The 26,371-nt window shown below is 44.5% G+C and overlaps 1 protein-coding gene across 4 annotated transcripts in view; it reads left to right on the top strand.

The window, feature by feature from the left end:
• KCTD1 (potassium channel tetramerization domain containing 1) overlaps window positions 1-26,371 on the top strand; it is a 101,333-nt gene that overhangs the window by 21,820 nt on the left and 53,142 nt on the right. The window contains exon 1 of one of the 4 annotated variants that reach the window (XM_086740756.1): window positions 10,476-10,746. The exons of 2 other annotated variants lie outside the window; for them this stretch is intronic. Coding sequence is in view for 1 of the 2 variants with exons in the window: in XM_010118572.2 (XP_010116874.2) it covers window positions 10,992-12,860 (1,869 nt within the window). In the remaining variant the exon portion in view is untranslated. Of the gene's footprint in view, window positions 1-10,475; window positions 10,747-10,991; window positions 12,861-26,371 lie in introns of those variants that run through there. One more of the 4 variants, XM_010118572.2, reaches the window with a different exon arrangement.

Raw genomic sequence — 26,371 nt, 5'->3', positions numbered from 1 at the left:
AACTAGGGAATTTCTCATAGAAGAATAACAGCAGAAAGAAGAGTGCCAGGCCCAGGACATCTATCAGTCAATTTTACCAGCATGAGACTGGACTGCGAGAGTGGCATCAAAGGAGAAAAAGCAGGAGAAGGGGTCTAAGATAAACTTCTCCACAGTTACTTTTAATTAGAGTGAACAGTGAGAAACTAGTAGGTTTTGTACCCCTTTGGAGGCTTCAAGAAAGGTAAATGCAAGAAGCCTTGATGTGTCTTAAAACCAGACCTCTTGTTCACTTTCAGTTACCTTCAGGGCAAAGTGACCCTGTCTGCCAACAGCAACACTTGCATGACCTCTGCAAGATGTGTGCCACTCAGCATCACTGTCTAGAGTCCTCATCAGTGTCCCAGGAGAAATCTTCTCTTGCTTCTGTAGGCACAACAAATTTACTTAGGTTTTGGTTGTGACACCAGCAGTTTGACTTGAGGCAAGATTGCTGGAGGTTGTGAGCAGAGCTGTCCTGAGGCTTTAGCAATGCAGGAGCCACTGAGGGCAGCAGATAACCTTGAGGGAAATAAAACCACCTCTGGCCCCAATTCAATGTCACCTGTGCTAGAGCCTTAGAAAAGGGCCAAGAAACACTTGCTCCTCCTGCTTCCTTCACCAAGGGAGAGTTGCTGCTGGGAGGGAAAAGAGTCAGATCCCACCTCTTGTCAGCTATGAGTAAAGAAAGTCTGGCTGTACAGCACCCTTTTTCTGGCTCTGTCACATCTGTTCCCTACCTTTTTTTGTGTCAAATATGCTCTGGCCCTGAACACCATCCACCACTGCCCCTTCATTGGGACAGCAGAGTTCAAATTTATTTGTGCTACTGAGAAGCGTTAACTTGTTCTGGGTATAGAGCTCATTAATATGCCTGTATGTGCCCATGGATTGTGGATGGATCAGGGCTACAGGGATGCTCCCATGGTGACTATTTCTATCCATGGGGACTACTGATGGGAAGAAACTGCAGGCAGCCAGACCACATCTTCTTCTATTAAACACTCCTCTCAGCAAAGTCTAGGAGGGATTGCACACAGTCTGACAACAGGATGGCTTTAGGGCTGTAAACGTTCAGATAATTGCCAACAGACTCAGGGAGCACACAGGGATTATCAAGGAAAGTGCAACCTGAGTGGGAGTAATTTCAGAACTGCTTCATATTCTTTTGTAGTCCAACTCCAGCCCCCTCACCTTTTCCTGTCATTCACTGTTGTTCCAGCTTATTTTCCTTGGTTAACCCAGCCCAGCTCTGACATCCTGGTATTAGATCTTCTCTGATACAGCTGTGGCAGTGGTTCAAAAGGAGCAAGACAGGATGGAGGAAATAGCCATCTGTTTGGTCTGGATTTCTGGTGGGTTGTAGCGAATGGGAATATGAGCAAATGTATCAAAGTGAGCAGGATCTGAGTACAACGGACAAAGCGAGAGTATATGCTGATGAGAAGCAACAGTATGATGGACAAAGTAAGGAGTAAGTGATGAAGAACAACGGTACAATGCCAGCCAGGAGCATGAACGGCATGTGAACAACTACCGGATTGGCTAACTAACGTGTGATATGACAGCTGATTGGACAGTAGTGAGGTAGTAGAGCTTGTGCACATAGTTGCCCTATAGGGATAGAAATCGTAAGGGAATGAGCATCTGGGTAAAGAGTATAAAGCACTGCTTGTAGAAATAAACTTTGTCTCACTTGCACCATGAGTGAGTCAGTGTCTTAATATGCCACAGTGGTTTGTTTTTTTTTTGGAGGGGGTGTTATTCAAGAGGAACTTTTGTGATGAAATGATTATAAAAATCTTAGGTGGACAAATTAGCCCATGAGTGACCCAGCATGCGTTTCTGCCGTGATATAGCATCAGAATTTTTTTCCCATAAGGTTCTGGACTTGGCCAAAGCCAGGAAGCACAGCAGGCAGGTTCAAGCAGCTTTCCTGTCCGTGAGCTAATCAGTGCTGCTAGCCTTAGAGGGACATCAGGATTTTTCTAGTTTATTCAGCAGTGTGTGAGGTTCTCTCTACCTGGCCCTAATTAGCCCATGTGCTAGTGGCCAAACTGGAATTCAAAAGACAAAATTCTGTCCCTTTCTGTTAGGGAACAGAGAAGCTCATTTGAAGTGACGGGTTAACAAAATTCAATCTAGAACTTCTTTTCAAATCAAGTGCCCATCCCCAAAACATTACAAATTAATCCAGATACTTTCATCCCTTTAGCTTCACAAAGTAATTCTGCCTCTCCACTTTGCTTATGACTGAGGTTCCTAAGTACTTAAACACCAGTACTTTCTGATGGAATAAAACTGGTTCATAGAGAACATTACTAAATATTTTAGTGTAAGCAAAGCTCAATATATCTTGCTGAACAAAGGAAAAGCTTTAAAATTTGAGAACTCCAGTGAAAGTAGAAGAACTAAGCTGATTAAATGCTGTATCTAGAGTAGGGCAGAACAATCCAAATGTAACTGCTGAAAATGCAGTTAACTAGCAGGAGCTTTTGGTAAAAACATCCTGAAGGTGACACCTAGCTAGTTTTAGAGGGGAAAAAAAATGTGTTACAGAATATGTAAAGAGCAGAAAGGATGTGTTTTCCTTCACTCTTCTGCCAGTGTGCGAGAAAGACCGAAGGTCAGGTTTTCAGAAGAATGGCGTGTTCAAGAACTCTAATTTAATTATCTACATAAGCAGCCATGTTTGCAAGTGGCTAAGCACCAAGCAGCTCCCATGGAAACCGTATCAGGTGCAAGCCTGTTTAAAAGTACAGCTGGCTGAAATACCTATACAACAGCTTTTGAATGCAGAGACCTTCTAAAAATCAGAATAAAGTTATTTGTTCTGAGAACTCGAAGAAATCTGATATGAATTTCTCAAAGTTGTTCCTTGTGATTCTTTGACTCTTCTAGACATATTGCCGAAGAGGTGGCAAAAATGGCTTGCATAGGAGTTGGATGCTTTTTTATTTATTTAATTTTTTTTTGGATAAGAAATCTTGAGAGGAGAAGAAGTCAGTAATTTAGAGACTTGTCTGGAAAATCAAGTCAAGTTACCAGCTCAGTTCTCATAGGCAAGTTTGTCTGGGAAATCCCAGGAGTGCCAACCACCAGTCTTCAGATTAAGAAGTCTGTCTTAAAAAGCACAGGGATTTCTTCCCAAAATTACAAAATTGTGGTTGTCCACTTGATTTCCAAGTTTTTACAGAGCAGTCATTCAAGGTTTCAAATTCGTCTTCCAAACACTAATTTTAAACCCCTCCATTCCAGCATATGGAGGAGGAAAGTCCAAACCCACTAAGTATCGGGAGGCTATGAGATTTGGCAACCCTGTCGTCAAGATGTTACTGTCAAGACCAAATCCATCGGAATGACCTTGAAATAAAGGCCCCATTATCTCTCACCAGCTCTTCAAACTATCCATCCCCCAAGAAACTTCACAATTGGAATAGGATGCCGAGCTGTTTGGAAAGAGATTAAATTGTTCACAGCTGCCTGGGAATTAACAAACTTCCTCCTCTTTACAGTGGAATGTGGCATAGTTCTGAGCCAGGTGGAGGATACCATGTGAGGTTCTTGTAGGACCTGGAGTTGGCACAAAGAACAACATTTGCAAGTCTGCACATATATCTGAGGTACCAGGGCTCAATAATAATTTTCTGGCAGATTAGTCCTGCCCTACAGCAGGTTTCTATGATCACTAAAGCCAGAATGAAAGCAAAGGGTCTGGATTTCACACTTTATATCCTTCCACACCGAAGCTTTGATTTTAAAAACAGTTTGGTTTTTTTTTCCTTTGACATTGATCAGCAAGAATGAGTTTTACATTACACAGGTAAACAGCAGAGTAAATGGCAGGGACAGGTCCATAACATGCCAAGTGACACACTCATAACTTGGAGGAAATTATGCAGAATAACTTGATAAACCTTTGCCAAGATTGGTAATGGAGAGATCATGCACCACAAATTGCAAATGTGACCTTGTTTTGGCCAAGGCAAAAGAGGAGCTTACAATTTTTTTCTTGCTTATTTTAACAATTGATCCTTAAAAACAAGGTCTTTACTAGCAAATAGCTACCTGCCGGCAATTAAATAATTCAGTCCATGAATGTGCAAAGTGTTGCCTCTGAGAGTTTCTTACAATTTTTTTTTTATTATTTGATGATACCTTTAGTTCTGTGAAAAGAAACTGAGTTTTAGCCTTGATCTTCAAATAAGGAAACTTTGAATCAGGCACAGCTTAATTTTTCATGGACAGAAAAAGGCAAGGCTCTTCAAAACAAGGTACAACTCAGGGATGGACACAAAATGTTACACTTAAGCATTCTTAACAGTTGAAGAAGTAATTTAAAATGACAAACTCTAAGAAAATACTGAAGATTATCAGCTGCTGAGGGTATTTTTAGTCTTGGTTTAGTATTACCTGACATTGAAAATCCAAGAAAGGGACATCCAATGCATCCAGTCTTTTTCACTAAACTTTGTAAGTCTTCTTTATCTTATCTCTGAATCAATTCAGATTTTCTTTACTTTTCCAGGCTTTAACATCTATAACTCAAAATACAGCACTATATTGCAGTTTGCACCTTCAGGTCTGTTTTTCTTCATGGCCAACATCAAATGAAAGTCCTGACAATATCCTGAAGGTTTCCCCCCAGTTTTTATCTGAAATTACATACACAGCAGCATTTACTCCGTAGAAGTGCTTTTGCGTAAAGGATCAGTCAAACAGACAAGCACACAAATTTTCTTTATTTAGTAATATTCTGCAATATGTTCTACAACATTTTTCTTGATATGAATAAAATAATGGCCAATCAAATAATGGAGGTGAACATGCCATACCTTTTTACCCCTGTAGTCTTCTTCCAGATGATCCATGAATTTGTTCCTCTTTACTGAAATGATGGTTTACAAGTTAGATTAATCAGTGGTGCAAACCTTCTTTAGACAGTTCCTGTGCATTCAGATCTTATAAGATGAGTGACACTTTAGCATCTTGCACGTTGAGAAGGGAACATGGCATTGTATTATTAGGGCCAGACAATATTGTGACCAGATAATGGTCTAAAAGAAAATAGGTGCAAAATTTGCACAGGTCAGATTCGCCAGCATCATGGGGGAATGAAGGGAGGCATACAAAATTTGAAGTTGCGTTCTCTCACTAACAGAAAGGTGTGTCTGGGTGACAGCCTAAGCAGGGCTCTGACACTGCTTAACAGCGTGGTTACACTCTCTGTGGGCTTCATTTGAAGTCATCCAGTTTTAAAGTTGCTTAAACTGGGTTTGTGTCAACCCAGCTGAGATAACTCAATTGAGAAAAGAAAATCAATGTAGACAGGCTGGGTTTTTTTCTACATAAATACCTGAAAAGGAATTTCCAAATTCGCTATGACACAGACATAATACTGGTGGAAAAGGGGAATAATCAGTTTATTTCAGTCACTAAGTCAAAACAAAAGTATGTTGACAGTGAATTCACGGTATAAAGAGGCTTTAAAGCCACTAGCCGATGGTCAGAAGAAGATTCCCTTTTCCAGGCTGCACTGAAGGCCAGCTGTCGCCCCATCCCTCATGGACCCCCAGCCCTGAGAAAAGCCTGGCATGGATAAGTTTTTTGGAGAGTAAAGCTCTACCTCTGACCCCGTGCGGGAATCAGTGTTCAGCGCACCCCGCGGCAACACAGACACTTTGGATCATGCAATGGGGTTGGGAAAACTAAACAAATAGAATCCGTACAGTGCAGAAAAAAAAAAAGGTGGAAAGTGCATTTTCTCAGAGTCTCAAAAACGACATTATGTTTTGGTTTGTTAAATTGTAAGGGATCAGATTTTTTTTCTTCCTTCTTTCTTAAAGGAATATTTAAGAAGCCCTCTCAGCCCGACCCTGTTGTCATATAACCAGTCATCCCTCCCTGCATTTTTAGACTTCATCCATCCAGCCCAGTGTGACTTCCAGCCTGAACTTCTAGTTCAAAATACACTTTTATTGGAAGATTATGAATGGAAAATAGGATTTCAGGAACTCCATGTTAAACTGAGCATTAATTTATGCTCTATTACATAGTACTAAAACACTTTATAATGTGAAAACTTGTACTTACACAGACCTGCAACACCTATAAACAAGGCTTTGTGGTTTCACAGGGATCTCTCTGTCGAGGTTCATTTCTTGAGTTACTGGCTTGGTCCTTCTAAATTTCCTTCACTTCCACGTAGAATTTATGGACCCAGTTGAGGAGGACTGAAGACTAACTTAAATTCTCAGCCTGGTTGGAAAGAGCTCTTCATCTCCGTGGAGGATAAGCATTGTGCCACTAACGTGCTGGGTCGCTCGGTGTCAGTCGTTCATAGAAACGACTGGACAACTGCTAGAGCAACGTATAACCAGCTACTGCTGCATCTCACCGATCCGCCAGTTTGTTACCAGTGCCGTCATCACCACAGAAGCAAAGACGAACATAAACCGAAACACAGCGAAACAGACCATGAATACATCTCCTGGCAACTTACCTCCAGCACGTTTTAAAAGACCCTTTAAACCTTTATGCAGTGCAATGTAATTTATTTATTACCTGCCTCTCTCCAAGCCGCCTGACAACATAGTGCTTCTATATTTTTGGAAGCAAAAATGCTCCAGCTGCTTGACACTGAAAATAACGATGATTCACGAAGTCTTGGCTTTTAATTTGCCAAGCACTAAACGCGTGCTTTCTTGCAAAGATGATGACTCAGGTTTTCTCTGGTTTGTTTGGAAAAAAGAGCAATCGGGAAACAAACCGTGCCCTCAGCAACAAAAAATATTGCTTTTGTAAAAGAAAAGAAAAAAAAAGAAGTCAAGTGAATAATGGAAAATACCTACGGGAAAAAAAAAATATGAGCGTACTTCAGAAATATGCTTTCGATTGGCACCGTGGAGCTTCATGAGGGGGCTGGTTTGATGCTGCCTTCACATTTCACAATGTGTCGGTAGTAACTGGCACTTTGATATGCGCAACTACCACTAACATTTCATAATATGACAATCTAGGAGGTGAAATAGCTTTTGTATTTTAAAATTCATTAAGAACAGCTGCAACTTAGCACTGATGGATACATCGGTACGTTCCTAAATCAATGTCGCCTTTATTGAGTTATATAAAGCCATTTCATTGCCATGCAGACAGGAGACACTAATCTAAAAAAAGAAAAATTTAAAATAAAAGAGATTTAAAATCTATTAAAGCACATTATATGTCAGCATCAGCTGTCCCTAGTACCGAGAAGTACTGAAACAACTATAGATATCATATACACAAGTAAAAGAATAAAATAAAAATGGAATTAGCATTTTGAAGTGACAGTTCTGAAATGCTAAAAAAACTTATCTCAGAACTGTGTGTTTCTGAGTGGGAGAAGGATTTCTAGGACATGCTTTTTCCCTAAGTGAATTTTCCAAGAGTCCCAAGTGTTATTTGCCTTCTAGTTCTGTAGTGTCAATATGGATTTCTCATACTGATTTCTGTGTAGCCTGCCTCTACAGTGACAACATCTTGTGTTTAGAAAACATATTAGCACATTTCAAGAAGAAGTTTATTGCATTTAAACTAACAGTACTCGGAGAAAAAGCTATTTTCTTAAAAAGATGCCACGCAGTCAGCCTTAGGGTTAACCAACAAGCCTGTTTTAAGCATTGGGTTTATTAAAATCTTGTCTAGATGCCTAGACTGGATCCCAGGGAGCAAATGGATTTTCTTTGCTTCTTGGCTTTTGGGCAATATTCCAGTTTAGTTCCTAGTGAAGCTTTATGACAAAACACCTACCAAGAAACACCGAACCAGGAAGACTTAGGTGGCTGTAAGTGAGATAACCGCTTATGGAGGCTGCAGGAGAAGTAACTTGTGCTAGTCTGAAGGAGAATAAGGCTGTGGACAGCTTTAGCACAGCAGTTGGCTTGTCAAAGAGCATGGCTCTAGCAAGCTCTGTGCTTGCCAGGAGTGAGACCCAGGGCCAGGGAGACGAATAGCTTGAAGAAAAAAAAAAGTAAGGAAAGGCTTGAAACTATTTGGTAACGAGGTTACAAGCATTACCTTTATTGTAAACCAACTGACTTATGGAGAAGGTTTTTTGGTTTTTAACCTGGCATGCTAATTCTGTGGCATAGGGCCTGATCTCCAAGTACACACCAGGAAGGATAATCCAGTCTAGGGTTGCAACCTTAGTGGGTCAGATGAGTTACTAGTGTTCTGTGGGTATTACATCTTCTTCACCGACAGCAGTAATACAATGTATTCTCCAAGCGTGGCCAGGACCTATATGAGAACCAGCCTCAAACCTCGATTCCTAGGGGAGAATACTGTCTATGCCAGTGCAGAGCTCTCAGCAGGATAAAACTGATTAATGACATGGAGGGTGGAGTGGATGTACGTTTAAGTTTTTTATGCCAACTTGCATTAGGCAACCTTGTGCAACTCGGGCAGTTTCGGAATGCGGTTCGATTACCTCGTCTAACTTGAGAGCTTGAACGATAGGATTTAAACTTCTGGAATACAACTGACTAGGCTAAATCTTATCTTTAGGAATGTAGACAGATAGGTAAGTTAACATATATCTGTGATTAGCTTACATATGCATATATATCCATACACATACCTATATACATATAGGCTATACAGGTATATACGTTATACAGGTGCCTTCCCATTCATGGGCGCTTGCAGCACTCTAAACACCTCACTTGCTGCTCTCTGAATGCCCCCCTGGCAGCTGAGGTGCTTCCAATTGATGTGTGTAATATGGATGCTCCGTATATATTTTTTCCCCTCCAACCTGACTGCAAGTTCTTCATGTCCTTTATACTTACTTTTAGTGTACTGGGCTCCATATTCATCTCCCAGTCTGTCAACATAGTTCACCTCCTGTAATCAGGAAATGGTGATTAAATGAACATCCAAGTACAGAAGCTGTCAACCTGGTGTTCATCTTTTTTAAAGTTAAAAAAAAGGCAAATGTTCATTTACCTTTTGCACTCAGGTGGCTCTGAAAAAGCTTTTCTTCAAAAAAAAGAAAGTGGCTTCATCTCTTCTACGATCTTGAGACAGAAGCAAGTTCAAGGGTCAATGCTAATCATGTAATTTTTAGCATTTATGGGAACAACAAAGGAAGAAAAAAAAGATCTTTAGAAAAGTTGCATGCTGCAAGCCCTGCAGTTCTCTCCTTTATAGAGTCGGTGTGTTGTTATAGCTCCTAAAAGGAGCTTTTCTGGGGCATTTAGATTTTAACCACAACAAGGTCTTGCTGCTTTTAGCTATCTGTTTCAGCATCTGATCTATCTCATTGGAAAGTCTTTGAGACTTTAGTTCAGGATTGGGTTGCAGATAGTATATGACAGGGGAGAAAAAAAAAAAGTTATTTATAACCTCTTTATGTACATAGGAAAAAAAAATTTCTAGAATATGAATATATGCCATCCACCTAAAAGGGAACATAATCCGCTCTCAAACTACAGAGCAAGCGCAACTCCTTTAGTGCACGCAACAACTTTGACCTCCGTGTAATTACTCCAGGCTTACATCAATATAACAGTGCTGGGTTTCTTTTCAATTATTTTCGGGGAGTGGCAGGCTCGCTTCCTGGAGCGCTTATTTGTTTCGAATTGGACTAATTTGCTCGACAATTTGCGCATCCCTTCTGTGGGATCCCACGTTTGCCCGGACGGAGAGGGATGGAGCTGCCGCGGACACCCCGTCCGTGGCTATCGGGGACACCCCTCCTCGGGTAACCCCCACGGCTGGGGCCCGGCGCTGAGCAATTTCCTACAGATGAGTAAGCACCAAATGTGGTAACTCAGGCCAGCAGCTCTGCAATTAAGGCTATAATTTCAGGTGTAGCTAGTGGTCGTAATGAATATTTATTTCAGAGTGCCAAATAAAAGAAATCGCCCGGCTAGGTGACACGAGGAGGGTTGGTTTGGTGTTAGTGGCCGTCCCGTCCCGTCCCGTCCCGTCCCGTCCCGTCCCGTCCCGTCCCGTCCCGTCCCGTCCCGTCCCGTCCCGTCCCGTCCCGTCCCGTCCCGTCCCGTCCCGTCCCGTCCCGTCCCGTCCCGTCCCGTCCCGTCCCGTCCCGTCCCGTCCCGTCCCGTCCCGTCCCGTCCCGTCCCGTCCCTCAGAGCGGGGTCTGGTTTCCCCGAGGAAGGAAGAACCGTGCGGCAGGGCAGGGGCTGCCCGCCGGCGCGAACAGGGAGCGGGGGTGAGGGGCGGGGGGTGCCAGTCGTTCCCGGGCGGACTCCAAGCCGCACGGGTGCAAAGCCCCGAGCACCCATCTCGACTCGAGCCCTTCGACCGAAGTCCAAGTGCGTGGCTAAGAGTGTGAGCTCGGCGGTGGGTCCGGCAGCATCCCGTCGAGGATCAAGCATCCCGTCAATCCCAGCCGTTCTGCTGGGCAACCGCAGCCTGAGGTTTTTGGATGGGTTTTTTTTTTTTCGTTTTTGTTTTGTTTTGTTTTTTCCTTGTGTTTGTTTATAAGCTACTGTGAAGTGAGGAGGTGCGAGGCGCGCCCACCGCCGTCCCAGCTGCACGGTGGCGGTCTGTCCCTACGGAAAGAGTCGCTCCACACACGGAGTGGGTTTTTTTGGGGGGATGGAAAGGCGGGATGGGCGCCAGGGAGCAGGGGGGAATCGCCAGGCCTGGGCGAACGCCCCAGCCCGACGGTTCCCCCCGGCGCCCATCGACGGGACGGACCCGAGGTGAGCGGCGGGCGCGGTAAGTAGCGCTGCTTTCCCCGCGGTACCCGCTTCGCCTGGCTCAGCCTCCTCCTCCCCCGATCCATACCCAACCCCCTTACCCGCCCCTTACCCCGCCGTCGCCGCCACTGGAAGCGCGGCCCCTTTAAGAGCCCGGGCTTTGCCTCCCGGTAGCTGAAGGTCATTAAAACACAAAAGCGCTCCAGCGCTGCGGTCCAATATAGCGCATGCGCCCTGCCCGAGGACTGGCAGGGAGACGGCAATATGGCGAGAATGCCTGGCAGCGGCGGCGGCGGCGAGTGGAGCGGTGGCGGAGGAGGAGGAGGAAGGGGAGGAGGCGGTGGCGGCGGGAACAATGCGGGGGACCGGCCGCCGGGCCGCGGCCGCGGCGTCGCCCCCCGCCCGCACCGGTACTGCAGCGCCGGCGAGGAGGAGGAGGGCGAGGAGGAGGATGAGATCCAGGAGGTGCAGATAACGGGGGACGAGGAGGAGGACGGAGCCGATGGGGGGCTGCTGCTGGACGAGGAGGAGGAGGAAGAGGAGATGGGTCTGGAGTGGGACGGCGAGGACGAGACGGAACCGCTGCCCCCCGCCCCGGGCCGTACGCCGAGCGGCGGCGGCGGCAGCGGCGTCGGGGCGGCCCCGGGGGGAACCGCGACGGCTGCCCCGGGGGGCGGTGGCGTCGGCGGCGGCCCCGGTGGGGCGGTGGCGGCGGCGGAGGACGCGGAGCTGGAGGCGGCCCTGCTGCTGCAGCGGCCGGAGCGGGCGCGGCTCAGCGAGAACACGCGGCTGGCCACCCGCTACGCCGTGCGCATCTTCCGCGAGTACCTGAGCGAGAAGGCGCAGAGCCCCGACTTCGAGACGATGGACAAGGGAGCGCTCTGCCGCGTCCTGCGCTCCTTCTATGCCGAGGCGCGCTCCAAGAGCGGGCAGCTCTACTCCAAGTCCTCCCTCATCAGCATCCGCAGCTCCCTCAACCGCTACCTCAACGAGCCGCCCTACTGCCGCACCCTCGACCTCACCAAGGACCCCGAGCTCCGTGCCGCCAACCTCACCCTGGCCGCGGTCATCCGCAAGCTGGAGGAGCAGGGCGCCGGGCCGGTGGTGCAGAAGCAGGCTATCACCCGCGCCGACCTCCGCAAGCTCTACACCTGTAGCGTCTTCAGCACCCAGAGCCCCTTTGGGCTCCTCAACAAGGTCTGGTTTGAGACCTGCATGTACTTCTGCACTCGGGGCCGGGAGAACCAGCGGGAGTTGGAGGAGGACTCCTTTGGGCTGGCCGTGGATGAGGATGGACGCAAGTTCGTCTACTTCAAGGCGCTGGGGCCCTACCACAAGTCGCGCTCATCCTCCTGGAGCAAGAAGCGGGCGGAGAGCAGCGACGAGGAGAACCTGCCCCGCATGTATGAGACCGGCACGGAGTTCTGCCCCTACGCCAGCTTTGTCAAGTACCTCTCCAAGCGTAACCCCCTCTGCAAGGCCTTCTTCCAGCGCCCGCGGGACCACTGCAGCGAGGGTGACATCACCTGGTACGAGAACAAGGCCATCGGCAAGAACCTCCTGGGTACCCGCATGCAGATGCTCTCTAAGGCGGCCAAGCTCTCCAAGACCTACACCAACCACTGCATCGGTGCTGTCTCCATTGCCACCCTCAACAGCATCGCCGGCATTGGCACCAAGCTGGGGGGCCCGCAGCAGCCGCACCACCACCCCCCTCCCCACCACCACCACCACCTCCTCCACCACCCTGCTGGCGGGGGCTGCTACACCCCTGCTGCCCTAAATGGTGGGCCACGGCCCCGGCCGCCCACCGCCAACCCCTACGTGCTGCCCAAAGACGGTGACGCCGCGCCAGTGAAGGCAGAAGCGGCTGCGGTGGCCCCAGCCAAGCGAGCCCTCTACGAGGCGGTGTTCCCGGCGGGGGCTGCAGCCGGCGGCGATGCCTGCGGACCCTCTGCCTCCCCCAAAAGACTCTGCCGCCGCCCCGCTGAGCCCTTGGACACTGCCGCGCCCGCTGTGGTGGTGGTCTCAGTGAAACACGACCCCCTGCCTCACCTCCTCCCTGAAGCCAATGGGCACAGAGGCACCACCTCACCCACTGTAGTTTCACCTGCTATTGTTTCCCCCACACAGGTAAATGGAAAAAGAAAAAAGGAAGGGGGAAAAACAAAAAGGTGGCAACCCCGCACCCTGTCCCACATAGCCCCCACTGCGCCCCTCCTTTCATCCCCATCTGCCCCGAGGCTGGGGGTTGACTCACACTGCCAGCCCTGGGGTGGCTCCTTGAGGTGACTCTCACTGTTCAGGCACCCAAGGAGCCCGGACACGGGTTATCCAACTTCCTCGCCGCCCCTCCATTTTCCTCACCCCCTGCCACTTGTCCCCTGTTTGCTCACTGCGTGCCTGTGGGTTGCACTCCAGAGGTGCCTGGGTGCTGCCCAGTGCTACCCTCGGTGGTAGCACTGACGGCTCAGCCCTATGGGCTCCCCCGTTCCCTCCTTTTTCTTTCTTTCCCCTCCTTTTTTTTTTTTTTCTTTCTCTTTTTTTTTTTTTTGCGGGAGATGCAAGTTATGAAAGTGGGGCCGAAATACTAGATAAGGGTATCAGGTATCATTAGCGTGTGTGGTGTTCTTGATGTGCTAATGAACTATTTGAATAACCTCAAATGCAGGAAACAGCCGGGAGAATACTCAATTACACACTAGTAATGAGGGTGTAATTTTAAACTTCAGAAGTTAACAAGAGGGTTAATACGGCAATTGCGTTCATGTTGTATTTGTTTATTTAAAATAGCTCTGTTTCCTGGCAGTGATCCTCTTCTTTTTTTCTTTTTTTTTTCTTTTTCTTTTTTTTTTTTTTTTTATAAGGCAAATTGGCTTTAGTTGCGTTAGTTACTGTATTATTTCTACACTATGGTAAGAGCCCAATTAAATGGGTTGAGGTGCAGCGTAACTGTGGAAGGAGCCCAAGTCCATCAGATGTGTTACGCTGAGGTGAAGTGCTCTTGTCAAAAAAAAAAAAACAAACCAACAAACCAAAAAAAAACCATCAACCCTCCGTCGAACTACCCCTTGGTGTGCATCCTTGTGAAGCCCCTCTGCTGCGGGCTGGCGCGTGCTGGTGCCTGCTCCTCGTCCCCTCCAAAAGTACTTTCCTCTCGGGTGTTCGAGCGCTGGGGCTGAATTACTTCCATTACAGACTCGCCTTGTATCTCTGCAAAATTGGCTTGGAGTTTGGGAGCCGTTCGAACTACGTCTAGAAAGCCGATGGAGTTAGGCTGTGCCGGGTGAAATACCGTGTCTCAGGCAAGAGCTTCGCCGCTGGCTGCCCTGCGCGATTACAAAACCCCTCTGACATTCTTGTGTCAAGTAATAACAGGGATCGCAGCCGTCGGTGGGCCGGAGCTGGCTGAGCGCAGGTATATGACATGCCTGAGCTGTTTCCCAAGTGGAAATACCAGTTCTGGACAGACTGACCCTTTCAAAGGGTTTGGCAGCTAATTAGCCTCAAGGCTAATTGGGGAGGGGGCGGGAGGTGGGGGGCTTCCAGTGAATGCCTGCATAAGCGTCTGTGTTCTTTAAAATACCTGTGACCTCTCCTTTCTAGCAGGGTTGTGGGGTTTTTTGGTTGTGGGGGTTTTTTTTGTTGTTGTTGTTGTTGTTTGGTTGGGTTTTTTTGACCACTTCAGTGGAGTGCTGTAGTTTGATCTCCTGCTGTGTGGATCTGGTGCCTCTGAATGGCTTAGAGGCTTGATTATGTGCAGATAATGTTTTTGTTCTAGCTCATTATTTCAGGTATAAGCTGAATTACAATACTCTTTGCTGTATTTAACCCTAGACTCCTCTTTCCCTGTCTTTTAATGACCTTGAAAGTAATTTTGAAACTTCAGGCGTAGTTTGGCTTCTTTAGCAGCGCACGTGAGGATGGGAAGGGGAAGAGAGAACGGGGCAGCGGGGTTCTGATCCGGGTAGCGGTAACGGAGTACGCCTGTCTTTAACCTGTGACATGAGGTGTCTTGGTACCTTCAGGCGTCAGGCTGGGGAACTTGGTTTCTATGCCGACCCACAAATCTCATCACAATTGCATAAAGCTTGGGCGAAGAGAAATCCAGCTGCTCTGCTGTTTGTCGCGGGGCTGTGCTTCCTACGTGAAGCGTTCAGGGCTGTAATTCTCATTAGTGGCAGGCTGTGGGCAGAAAGGGAGAAATATCTAAAATAGATGATAGAGTACACAGGCATGTGCTGTTTTCTTAAGTGTATTGAGAAAGAAAGTGAGCAGTCAGCAAGGATGCTAGACAGTGTGGAGGGTTGTTTTTTTTTTTTTCAGTAATTATATGGAAATGTTCATCTCCATTCACGATTTAGTGTGCTAAACAAGCTGCCCGGCCAGTCTTGTAACTGAATCCTGCCTTTGCTACAAAAGTCATTAACTTAAGTCGTTAGGAGTTGGAAAAGTGTAATTTTTTTTTCCTTTTTATTCACCCATTCTTCTTGTGTCGGTCTTAATTTATGCAGTTCTGGGATGTAACAAAGTGAAAAAATACTGGCTGTGGCATAGATTTCCTTGGGAGAATGTTAATGCTAAACTTTTTCTCCCTAGCGACCTTTTATAATAGTTACGCTAATCGAGGTCCAGGGCATTTCCTGGGGAAATTAATGACTGGCTGGGGTTAATGGCCTAAGGCATTGCCTCAAGCCATCGACTCTCCCAGCCGGTCATTAATCCCCAGGAAATGCCCTAGCTTTCAATCGTTATTGCTTAATTATAAACAAAGTCTTTCCAGGCCTTTTTACTGAATGCATCTCGTCAAGTAACGTGACACTAAATTCGGCTGTTGACAAATACTAGTGATTCCTTGAAAACGTGAAGGTCAGAAGTTTGTGGTTTATTGGTCGCCTTCGTAATTATTTTTCCAGGGGACAGATTCTGCTGCCATCGTGGACTTGTGCAGTGCTCTGGTGGAAAAAAATGGTGTGATGAGTGGGTTTCTTAGCATCTTTATACTGTGTGCATGCCTGCTCTTTTGTAGCCTTGGTAGCATTAAGCACAGTACGGAAAAGGTTAAACCAAGGCACTAGATGGGATGTCTTCAGTTTTCACTTAAGACAAACTTCAAGAGTAAGAATCTGAGCAAGGATGTTAATTTTATGCTTTACTATCATGGTTACTTCCACCTTTTGTTTTTGCCCCAAGATGTCTTTTTAAAGCCGGGTTTGTAGGAGTCTCCCCCAGAGCTAGGGAAAGCTAGCGTAAAATGTTCACCTTGATCCAGCTGTTGCTTTAGGTTGCAGCCTTGAGAGCAGCGTTTATAGAATGTATTTTAAGCATTGCAGCACTGTGTCATCATGGCATAACTTTCTTTTCAGTTCTTGTTTGCTCTGAAGTGTAGCAATTTTCCTGCCACTGACAGCAGTACTTCAGCTCAAGTTGATGACAGAGGGGTGTAATTTGGATGCTCTTCATCTCTCGTGTTACTGAAAGATGAACAATAGCTAAAGTTTAAGCTTTTGATGCTACAGTGTGGTGGTAGCTGTTGAGATTTATAGATCTGCTACACACTGAACTTACTACGCTAGTAATACCCAAAAATAGGTCTGGGAAAATAGATTGCCTTCTGCCGTGGGTAAGGAGAGTTGCGTGTCACTTGAAAATGCTTCTGTTTTGTTGGTTCTCTGAACTTAGTCGGGTTTCTCCGGGCTGCTTGTGAAGAGTTTCAGCAGCTATTAAGGTACTTAGCAAACACTTGGTCCTTAAAGCATCAGCTGCCTGCATTTGTCTTGGCTGTTCCAGGGAATCCTTAAACACTTTTTCCTCGTGCTTTAAATCCTGAGCTGGGTTTTTGTTTTCTTTTTGTCTGGCCAGTATCTTTTAATTGCCGTATGTCCTCTCTGAAGGGTTTACTTTGACCAGAACCAGAAGTCAGGTTCTGACTGCAGATTTTGCAGAAGGTGAAACAGTAGCATATGATGAATATAAGTTAGAAGCAGGCACAACTGGGAACAAACAAACAAACAAACAAACAAAAAAACAACTGAGAAGTTAGTCTAGCTTTTTTCAGGAAATTTTAGGAATTTTTTTGGAGGTGGATAAGAATCTTTCTGCTTGATATTTGGTCTGGGAACATCCTACGTTTCCATAAAGTGGCCACAAAAAAAAGGCTTCTGTTCTGTACAAGTGTTTGTAATACTCTGACCAGAATCATCCCTAGGTGCCTTCTGAGTAGACAGGGTGGGAGGACTCATCAGACAGCTTCAGGTGTTTAGGATGATGGTGTTAGGATGCTCGGCTTCATTTCTATACAAGTAATAGATGGGGCAACGTCCCTATCTGAAAGGCTTAAAGTACAGCAGCTATTAAGACTGATGACCGCTAAATACCTTGTTAGTTCTTGGGGCGGTGTTTCTGTTGATCTGGTTTCAGAGGCTGGTACTGGCTGCCTTATTGCCTAGTTAGTGCCATCCTCTGGGATTAGTGCATTATCCCAGGTTGCAAGAAAATCCGGGATTTGTTTGGTGTCTTTTTTAAAAGAAATACTGAGGTTAAAATCTTAAAGTGTGAGGGCTAAAGGAACTTTCTTCAACTTACACTTGGATAAACTGTACCTACCTTAGAGGCTACTGTTTGTTTCTTAGTCATTGTTTGTGTTTTTTTTTTTTTTTTTTTTAATGGAGAGGATTTTCATCTTTTACTGTGTTACAGATGTGGAAAGTGATTATACCTGATAGTTATCAAAACTGCTCTGAAATCCTTGGGAGGCAGGGGGTGGGGTAGCAAGGGTGTCAAATATGGTCCCCAAAGGCAGCTTTCTTATTGGTCTCCGTAGCAAAATACATGAATCCTGGCTGTTGCTCTCTTCGGTGGAAGTCAGTGTTGTTTGTAACTGAATGGTTCTAAAGACCATTGAACAGAGATGGGTTTTTCTGAAGATGGTAGGATATCCCAGGCTGTGTTCCTTATAATGAACATGAGGTTTGGTAGGCATGTGAATGTTTCCCAAGGTAAGCACAAGAAAAGCAGAACAGATATTAGGCTTAGTGATTTCCTGTACAGCTTTGGGGGCTGTATATGATCTGAAATCAATGGAGGGAACTGGTTTTTTTTTTTCCTAGGTTGAAGTTGGTCCATTTTGGATCAGCTACTGGGGAGCGAGTTGGTTTAAGGTGACTCAGGAGAGTCACCAGTCTCAGTAGATCGGAGAACAGTGTTTCAATACGCGCATTTAGAATTGTGGTTGTGGAGTTTAAAGTCCAGTCCTGTATTTGTAGGTCCTCTTAGTTGCATTGGCACGATATATTGGAGGTATTAGATTTTGTAACTTCAGATGTGATTTCTTCCACTATCACTTCAATTTAAAAATATTTTTACTTTTTAGAAATTAGACTCCTTTTATTTAGTTGCATCATGTGAGCTAGTCAGAGAACTTGCTGAGTCCTGTCTTCAGTGATGGTAAGAATGCAAGAGGTTATCTCTTTTGTACAACTCAAATGAAGATGACCTTTTTAGCACAATTAGGAGGAAAAACAGCAGCATTGAAGTGCTGCAGTATTTTGACACTTTTTTTTTTATTCAATAGAATCTGAAACGACTACCTTGGTACTCTGCCTCTGTGCACATCAAAGATAAAATGCACAAAATTAAAGGTAGCAGAGGGCTTTTTTTTTTTTTTAACAAAAAAAAAGTCTTCTGTGATTATTCTGTAAAAGATTTCCCGTTGCCCACTGCTCTCCTACTAGAGAGCAAGAGATCAGAAACTGTTCAGTCTAATTGGTGAGTCTGTATGACAGTGAGCTGCCTTATTTCATGTGTGGTGTAGAAGTAAATGAGTGCTTAAACCCTTTGAAACACACCACTACTGCAAAAGCCATAGGCTGTAATTAAATTGAATGTGGGGTTGTATTGTCTTGTGCCCTTGGCTATAAACTTGATAACAGACCACGGAACACCCACTATTGTGTTAGAAGCTGGAACCTAATTAGCGATGGTGTAGATTTTCAGTCACTTTCGAAGCCGTTCTGTTCATCTTCCCCCCACCCCCCCTGCCCCCGCCGTGTCCTTTCTTTATTATTATTTTGCCTTTCTGTTTCTGAAGCAATAAATGCACTCTTCTTTTCAGAAGGAAATCTTTAAGGGCATGTAGCTAAATATGTACGTGCAAGATAATTTTTTTTTTATCCTGTTTTGAATTCAAGGGACAAGTGTTGGTAACTGCATTTTATCTGATGTAGAAGAGATTTATTAGTGTTGTAATAGTAAAAATACATAATCATGTTTCCAGGGAATGCTTTCGAAGTCTCTTCCAGGCATTTCAGGGGGGAGTAAGGAAGGGATTGGAACTTCTTGTAATACCTTGATCTAAAAGTAACATTGAAAGACATATGATTGAATTCTGTTCTGGGTGTTTTTTTGGGGATTATCCACAAGGAAAAATTACTCTTCTGGGCTTTTAGAAATTCATGTGCTTTTGCATGCAGCCAGTTTTAGTTGATCTGAAAACCTTCAAACTTGCTAAGGACTTAATCCCTAATGAGGACAAGTGCCTTTGATGTGTTCTTGATGCCATTTTTAGTTTGGGAAATAATCAAAGTTGTAGCGCACAGATGCAGTATATACATTCCCAGTAAATTCTTAGTTAATTGATATGCTTGCCTATTGTATGCATCTGTACACTCCTGTAGCTAGGACAGATCATTTTAATTAAATGGAGTAAAAATTTTAAGCCCTATTCACTTTAGCCATGTATGAAAGTGCTTCTTCCCCCCCGCCCCATATGGTTAGGGCATATCTGCTTCATAGAACAGAGTCTTCTGACTTTGCTCCTTGTACTGGCCAGAGTGGTACACTGTGCTGATTTGGTTGCCATGTTTCTCATAGTTAAACTGGGTAGTGTGGCCTGGATAAGGCATTATAGTGTAGCTTTTGGGGAGGGTTAATCACTTCTCTTCAAAGAGTGGCACCAGAAGTGTGGAACTGATGTTTCTCCTGTAATACTGTCATGGTTTTCCAGTGGGAAACAAAGCTGATGGGATCTGCAGGGAGGAATGGACCACGAATCCCTTAGTGATGCTTCCCCAAGGTGGGGGTGGGAGAGAGGGTTTGAGTACAGCTTCTTTTGGTAGTGGGGGTAGGAAGTTTATTTGGTAGGTGCTGTTCAGGCTGGAGTGCTTGTTTTTGCAAAAGGAGAAGGGCAGAAATATCTATGGGAGGCAAGATGTGAGGATGAATTTTGGCTTTCCTTCTGTTTTCTTATCCCAAAGATCTTGTGGAGGTGCCAGGGTAACTTCTGAGCTGGGCTTATCTCAAACACAGTACTTTGTTTCACTCTCTCCTCCTTAAAGTGCCCGGGAACTGGGTCAGATGAAGCTGTCATTTGTTTCAGTTTGTTTTTTGATACAGGGAGTGGGAGGAAGAGGAGGCTGTGTAGTTGAAACTCCTGCACTTGGTAGCTCTGGTGAAGGAGCCACAGCTCTTGGGCTTCCCTGCAGATTGGTGCCTGTGTCTGCTGTTACTGCTTTTGCATCTGTCTGTCAGAAATGTAATACAGAAATGAATGACTTCCCTAAAACACCACTGTACTTAAAGCTTTTTTTTTTTTTTAAATGTGTATCTGTTTATGTACGTTTAAAATCAAGGATTGCTGGAGAAATTTCAAAAGTAATTTCTCAACACCCTTCAGCTGAATCCTGAGCTTTTACTCACCACAGTGATATATATAGCTGCTTCTTTTGCTGCTGTTGATTTTTCTCCATATGCTTCTAGCAGGCTTCAAAAGTGACAGGGAGAGGCTGGTCTGGAGTAAGGAGAGCAGACTGCATCTGATGCTTTGACTTTGAGTTATTCAGGTCCAGTGTAGTCATCCTGAGCTCTTACTCTGATCCAGGGTTACCGGCTGCCAAGCCTGTGCTTGCCTTATTGACGTGAGCTCTTGTTTCCCGGGTGAGGTGTCTGCAGTGCGCCCAAAGGAACAGGACCGAAACTCCCAGGCACAAGAGGAAATCATCAGTGTTTAATTACCGAGCATCCTCTGCCTTAAAGCTCGAGAAGAAGCAGTGGAAGCATATGGTGTGGCTGGCCAACGCAGAGGTTGGGAACGCAGGGTGCATGGGTTTAGCATGAAAGAGAAGGGGAAATCCTCTCGCGTTGCCCTCCTTGCCTCAGTTCTGCTTGGGGTGGGTTGAAGCTGTTTTCTCCTTGTGCCTGAAATGCGAAGAAGAGGAGGAGTGAGGAAGGTGAAGTGGGCTTCAATAGCTTCCTTCCTTCCTCCCCTCTTGCAAGGGATGGCTGTTACCTGTGCCATGCCTTCCCTCATATTGAAAACACCCAGTTCAGAAGTCTGCAGGTTGTCTGAAGTGCCATAATTAACCTGTACGGTTTTGATGCCAAATTAGGAGGATCTAAGCCTGAGAGTTATGTTGACAAGTTGGAGAGTGTAAACGGGAGCACAGATGCTGTAACAGACAAAGCTGCTGGCTGTAGTATGGGTGGTGTGTGAATGTCAGATGAAGAGGGAACCTGCTTGAATTGGCTGCCTTTTTGAGGGTTTCTCGGTGTTTCTAATAACTTTTTGTCTAGCAGCACTCGTGTAAAGGATGCTTGTGTGCCCATCCTCCTCAGCTAGGACAGCAATGCTGGGTGCAGTTGTTTATCACAGAAGTTAGCTAGAAAATTATTACAGTCCATGTTTGTGGTGTCTGGGAGGTGATGCTTTGTGGAGGCTTTTATCAAGTTTATCAGTGCTAGTTTCCATCTTGGGTTTAGAAAACATGTCTTTTTCCTGTCATCAGAATACTAGTTTCTGAAAGCTCTCCGTAGACCATTGCAAGACCAGGTTCACATTTCTACTTGATTCTTTAAAATGCTTTTTAGAGGGGAGGAGGAAATAAGATGTGCCAAGCCCCGCATGCTTAGAACATCTTAACCACTTCAGAAAGAACTGTTTAGCCTTTTCGTGTATTTTACACTTTCTCTTGTCTTTTATTTTGGTAATGCTGAAGTATGTATCTTCCTGATTATCTCTCTTTGAAAAGACAGCTTCTCTAAGGGACACACACACACACACACACGACAAAACCACTCCACAAAACCCCACTCTCTCTTTCTCTGAAAATTCACACTAATCAGTGACTGGCAAACGTGGGAGTGGAAAAGTAACAGTTCTTGGAGGCTAAAGGGATAATGCAAAGCTCTGGCCCATGAAGCCATTTGAGGAGAATGAAGTTTTTTTAGAACTGACTGATGTTGGTAGGAATATGATTTCTTTCCAGCACAAACACTTGAAAAAATTGTATTCCTTAGTAGGGATGGCAATGCAAATCCCCCAGCCTTTAACTCTGTTTCTTTTGCCCAAGTACTGTTTGAAAATAATACAGGCAGAGTGGGACTAACATAGTTTCAGTGTCAGACTGCTGCTTCAAAATCAGTTTTCTGAAGCGACTGCCAATCCAAAGCAGTATGTCTAACACAGTTATGGTTTGGTTTTTTGTTTTTTTTTTTGTTGTTTTTTTTTCTTTAAAGCAGAAGCAACTTTTATGTCCTGTCAGAACTTTGTAGTTTTGCTTTCTTTTTGGGGTATTTTACACACTTCCAAAGCAGCATTATTTCTGGTTTTATCTCCTTAGAAGCCTTTGCAAGTTACCTTTTAAAAAAAAAAAAAAAAATTAATGCACGTGCATTTGGCAACTGGTTTCAAATAAAACATTGTGACACTTTTTGGTATCTCTTGAGTAGGATCTGGATACAAATGTTTCCACTGAAAGTACTTTTTAGAAATAAGTTGTTCTCTTCACTCCTAGGCATAGTAAGGAGTGCCAAAAAAAAAAAAAAAAAGCTAAGGAAAAGCCAGGTTTACTGTAACTAGAAGTACAAATGTGTCAAAATGAGTATCAAGTTTAAAATATACAGTGACTAAACACAGTATTAATTTAAATGCTGATATGTTGGTGTATGGAAGTAGCACTATGCTACTATGTAAATGACAAAAGTATTCCTGTGGTACTGAGAAGGATAATTCAACCCTTTTTTTTTAAGTGTACTATGGTAGTTCGTTAAGAAAGGATTCCTCATGCCTGTGCTAAAGTGTAATCTTAACCAATCAGTTTCCCTTAGTATGGTATATTCACTTCCAAACTGCTGATAGATATATTCAGGATCATGAATGTAATAGTAGGCTGGATTTGCAGTACAGGATAATGATGTGGCAGTAATTGTTACAGTCATAAAAAACGTACAGCAGACACTTTCAGAAGCTTATATGGGTTGTTTTAATTGTTGAGAGATACCAAAGCATCAGGTCAAACCCACATCTTTCCAGTAAAAGATATAACAGCTGATTTTTTTTTTTTTCTAGATTTCACAAGGTCCATGTCCAAATTTTTTGCTAAAAAAGCAAAACACCACTGCTCCAGCTTCTATGCTTGTTAACTTAGCTGAGGAATATTCTAACTTAAGTCATTTCTGTTTCTGTAAAGTGCTGGACTGATTCTGCTGGACGCTTTTTTTTTTTTTTTTTTTTCCCCTGCAGCATTGTGATCTTACTATTGTTAGTTGCTGTAAAGATGCTCAGGTGTGGTGATTTTTCTGGCATGAAGATTTCCTGTGGCAGAGCTGCAATGACTGCCCAGCTACTCTCGCCTTCACAGCAGCGGTTACGTCCGCTGGGGCCCCGTCCTTCCTTCCTGCAGTGAGCTGGTTTGGGCTCCAGCACAAATGAGCGCCACTGCTTGAGCAGCGACTGTGCAGCTCTACCACAGGGATGCTGGGCATCGCTGCTGACAGCCTGTGGCTCTGGATTCCTTGGGTCTTCTCTGGCTTTCCTCCGAAAAAGGAGGGAAGGAAAAAATAAAATGTCTTTTTGTTTGTTTGTTTGTTTCTCCTCCTCAAGTCTTTATAAAACTTGAAAAGATCCAAACCAATGCCCAATCTGAAAACCTTTTATTCTCTTTAACATTAATAGCAGTGGTCTGAAATAGCTCTTGCCTCCTTTTTCTGAAGGGGATAGATTTTTTAGGAGGGGAGAAGAGCAGGGATGAGCTTCCCGACCTATCTGGATGTCAGAAAGCAGGGGTTAAATAACTGCGCTAGCAGGATTTTGAAGGCAGAACATAAGAATTTTGTGAGAAGAGGAACATCTGGAAAAAAAGGTGAAATAGAAAATCAGGAGGAGAGGGAAAGCTGGGTGAGAAAATGTTACCAACTGTCTTGTTGCAGCACATCAGTTTAGAAACTAGATTAATTTCTGTATACCAATGTGCTTCTGCTGGATTAGTTTGATGGATTCAAGGGGTGGAAAATAATGCTTCTGTCTGGAGAGGGCTAAAATTGGAGAAAGAAATTAGGATTCTTTCCTAGTGGTAAATAACAAATATAGCAGGTACACTGAAGCAAAATTTGATCAAGGAAAAGATAGACCCAGAGGGATGGCAGAGAAGAATTGTGCTTTTTCTTTAAAGTAGAAATGCTAAAGGAAAATGTAAAACAACTGTGAAGGAGGGGGAAGTCTTGGTTTTCTTCAACTTTAAAGTTAGTTAAAATAAAATTAGTATGACTTAAGTACATTGTATTATGGCCTCTTATGGAAACTAAAATCTAAAGATTTTTTTTTTTCCTTAACTTTAAAAAATGTGACATTTAAACTGATGGCTTCCTATACAGTTTTGTGTTCGAGTAAGCATTAGTTCTTGGGTATGTATCCGAAAAGAAAGCCACTGTCAGCACTCTGGTGAAATGGCCTATAAGCGTTGTGGTTTTGTTTTTGTTTGTTTGTTTGTTTGTTTGTTTTTTATGCCTAATGGACAGTAAACTAGTTTCCTCAAGCTACTTGAAATACTCCTTGTAAACTAAAGCATCTGGATAATTTTCTCAGTCGCATCTTATTAAAACTCAGCAAGGAAGTTGGCAAACATGTTTTTGATCAAAGCGCTGTATAAACTGGTCACTTACTCCATTAATCTTTAGGTTACTTCATAAAATTCCTGAGGATAACCCTGTTGGGTTTCTGCTTTCAAAGACAGCTTCATCCCACGTGGATGCCAAACAGAGAGCGAGCAGCTTCACTGCATGATGGGAGGGCATGCAGGAGGTTTACAGGGTCTAGAGGAGACAGTTGGAGGGTCTTGTTTTTCCCATGTTTATCTGACTTGGAGTTTCCTAGTGGAATACTAGGATTGTTGAATTATTTCCATGAATAGCTGTCTGCATCCAAAATGGCTTGGTGTATGCTAGTCTGTTCTGTATGTTAATGCCTGTATTTTTGTTGTGTAGTCAGTTCGTGTTGTATATGACAACCTTAGATGCCTCAGTAGTGTGGTTGATCAAAACACACTGCTTTCCCTAAGGAAACAAATGCAGGGTCATAGCTCTGAGAAGTCAGGAATTTCTTGTTGGTTCTGGTGGTAGACGGCTGAATGCCAGCTTTCTGCAACCCATGCTTGAGAAAAAGTTAATCTACTATCATACTATACTCAATTTTTTTCATAAATATATTTTAAACTTCTGTATGGGCTCTCTTCAGATCTCTCTTCTATCAGGTTTCTGCCTATGCATCTAAGTGAGTAGAAGACCTCAGATCAGCATTTACAGCACCTGCTTTCATGTTGTATATATGCAACTATATCAAGATATGTAGTTATGCACTTTATAAGAAGCTTATTCAAGAAGAAGTGTTCATCTGATCAGCAATATCTAATTGTTGGCAGTGCTAGGGGGATGCTTTGAGCGCTGTTGTAAAAGCAGTGGTAGTGTGTTTTGGCAAAAGTGTCAAATATACTGTCTTTGTTGTGACTTGAAAATTAAAGCTTTGTATTTTGCTGGGGGGGGGGGAGGCGGTGAAAATACATGAGAAGTGGCCACCACAACATAAAGCATCCCTGGAGCAAGAAGTGTGTCACCTGCATGCCAGCAGGATGACACCATTAAGAAGTTGTGCTTCAAGAGGTAGGAGATGGCAATGTTGGAGATGGTGTACCAGCTGATTAAAGGCTCTGAGGAGGAGACAGAAAACATGGCTGAGAAGGCTGCTAAGAGATGTCACCTGGTTGCACCAGCAATCTAGCCCAAAAGGGAGTAGGGATGAAAGTCCTCATCTGTAGTAATGGAAAGTTGTTAGCTGTTCTTAAAGCATGGGTTTTTTTGTGACTTGTGTGAAAATCAGTGGTCTCAGTCTGGATACCAGTGGACAAGTATCCTTGCAACAGAGGCCACCAGAATGGACACTGATGGTCACTCCTATTGGCAGCCCGAGTGGCGAGGTGGGGGAAAGAGCTGCCCTCGCCCCAGAGGTGAGCTCCTGACCGTCAGGACAGGCTGATGGCCGCGTGAGAAAGCTCACTGTGCTGGTGGTACACTTGCTGTCTGGAAGGACTGCTGGGCTGTGGATGTGATATTATCTAAAAGTAGCAGACTCTGTACCAATTTAAGTGGAAAAACAAGACTAATAGCAAAATTCATTTGTGTTTTTCACTAATCCTGAAAAATGGCAGTTTGCTTCTCCATCTTCCTGGCTTTACCATCCTCTTCATATAACTGCGCTGACTTTTACTGATGGCTTCTTGTGTCTAATCATTTCCTAATGAAGCAGACAAGTTTATTTTATTTTATCCTGCATGGGCTTCTTTTTTTGTCACTCATTCTTGTTTCCCTTCACTCCATTT

Source organism: Chlamydotis macqueenii, chromosome 2 (assembly GCF_036417535.1).
Source record: "Chlamydotis macqueenii isolate bChlMac1 chromosome 2, bChlMac1.mat, whole genome shotgun sequence".
NCBI classification, from domain to species: Eukaryota; Metazoa; Chordata; class Aves; order Otidiformes; family Otididae; genus Chlamydotis; species Chlamydotis macqueenii.
Note: the sequence above shows the minus strand (reverse complement) of the source record. Positions and strands in the feature narration are given on the sequence as shown.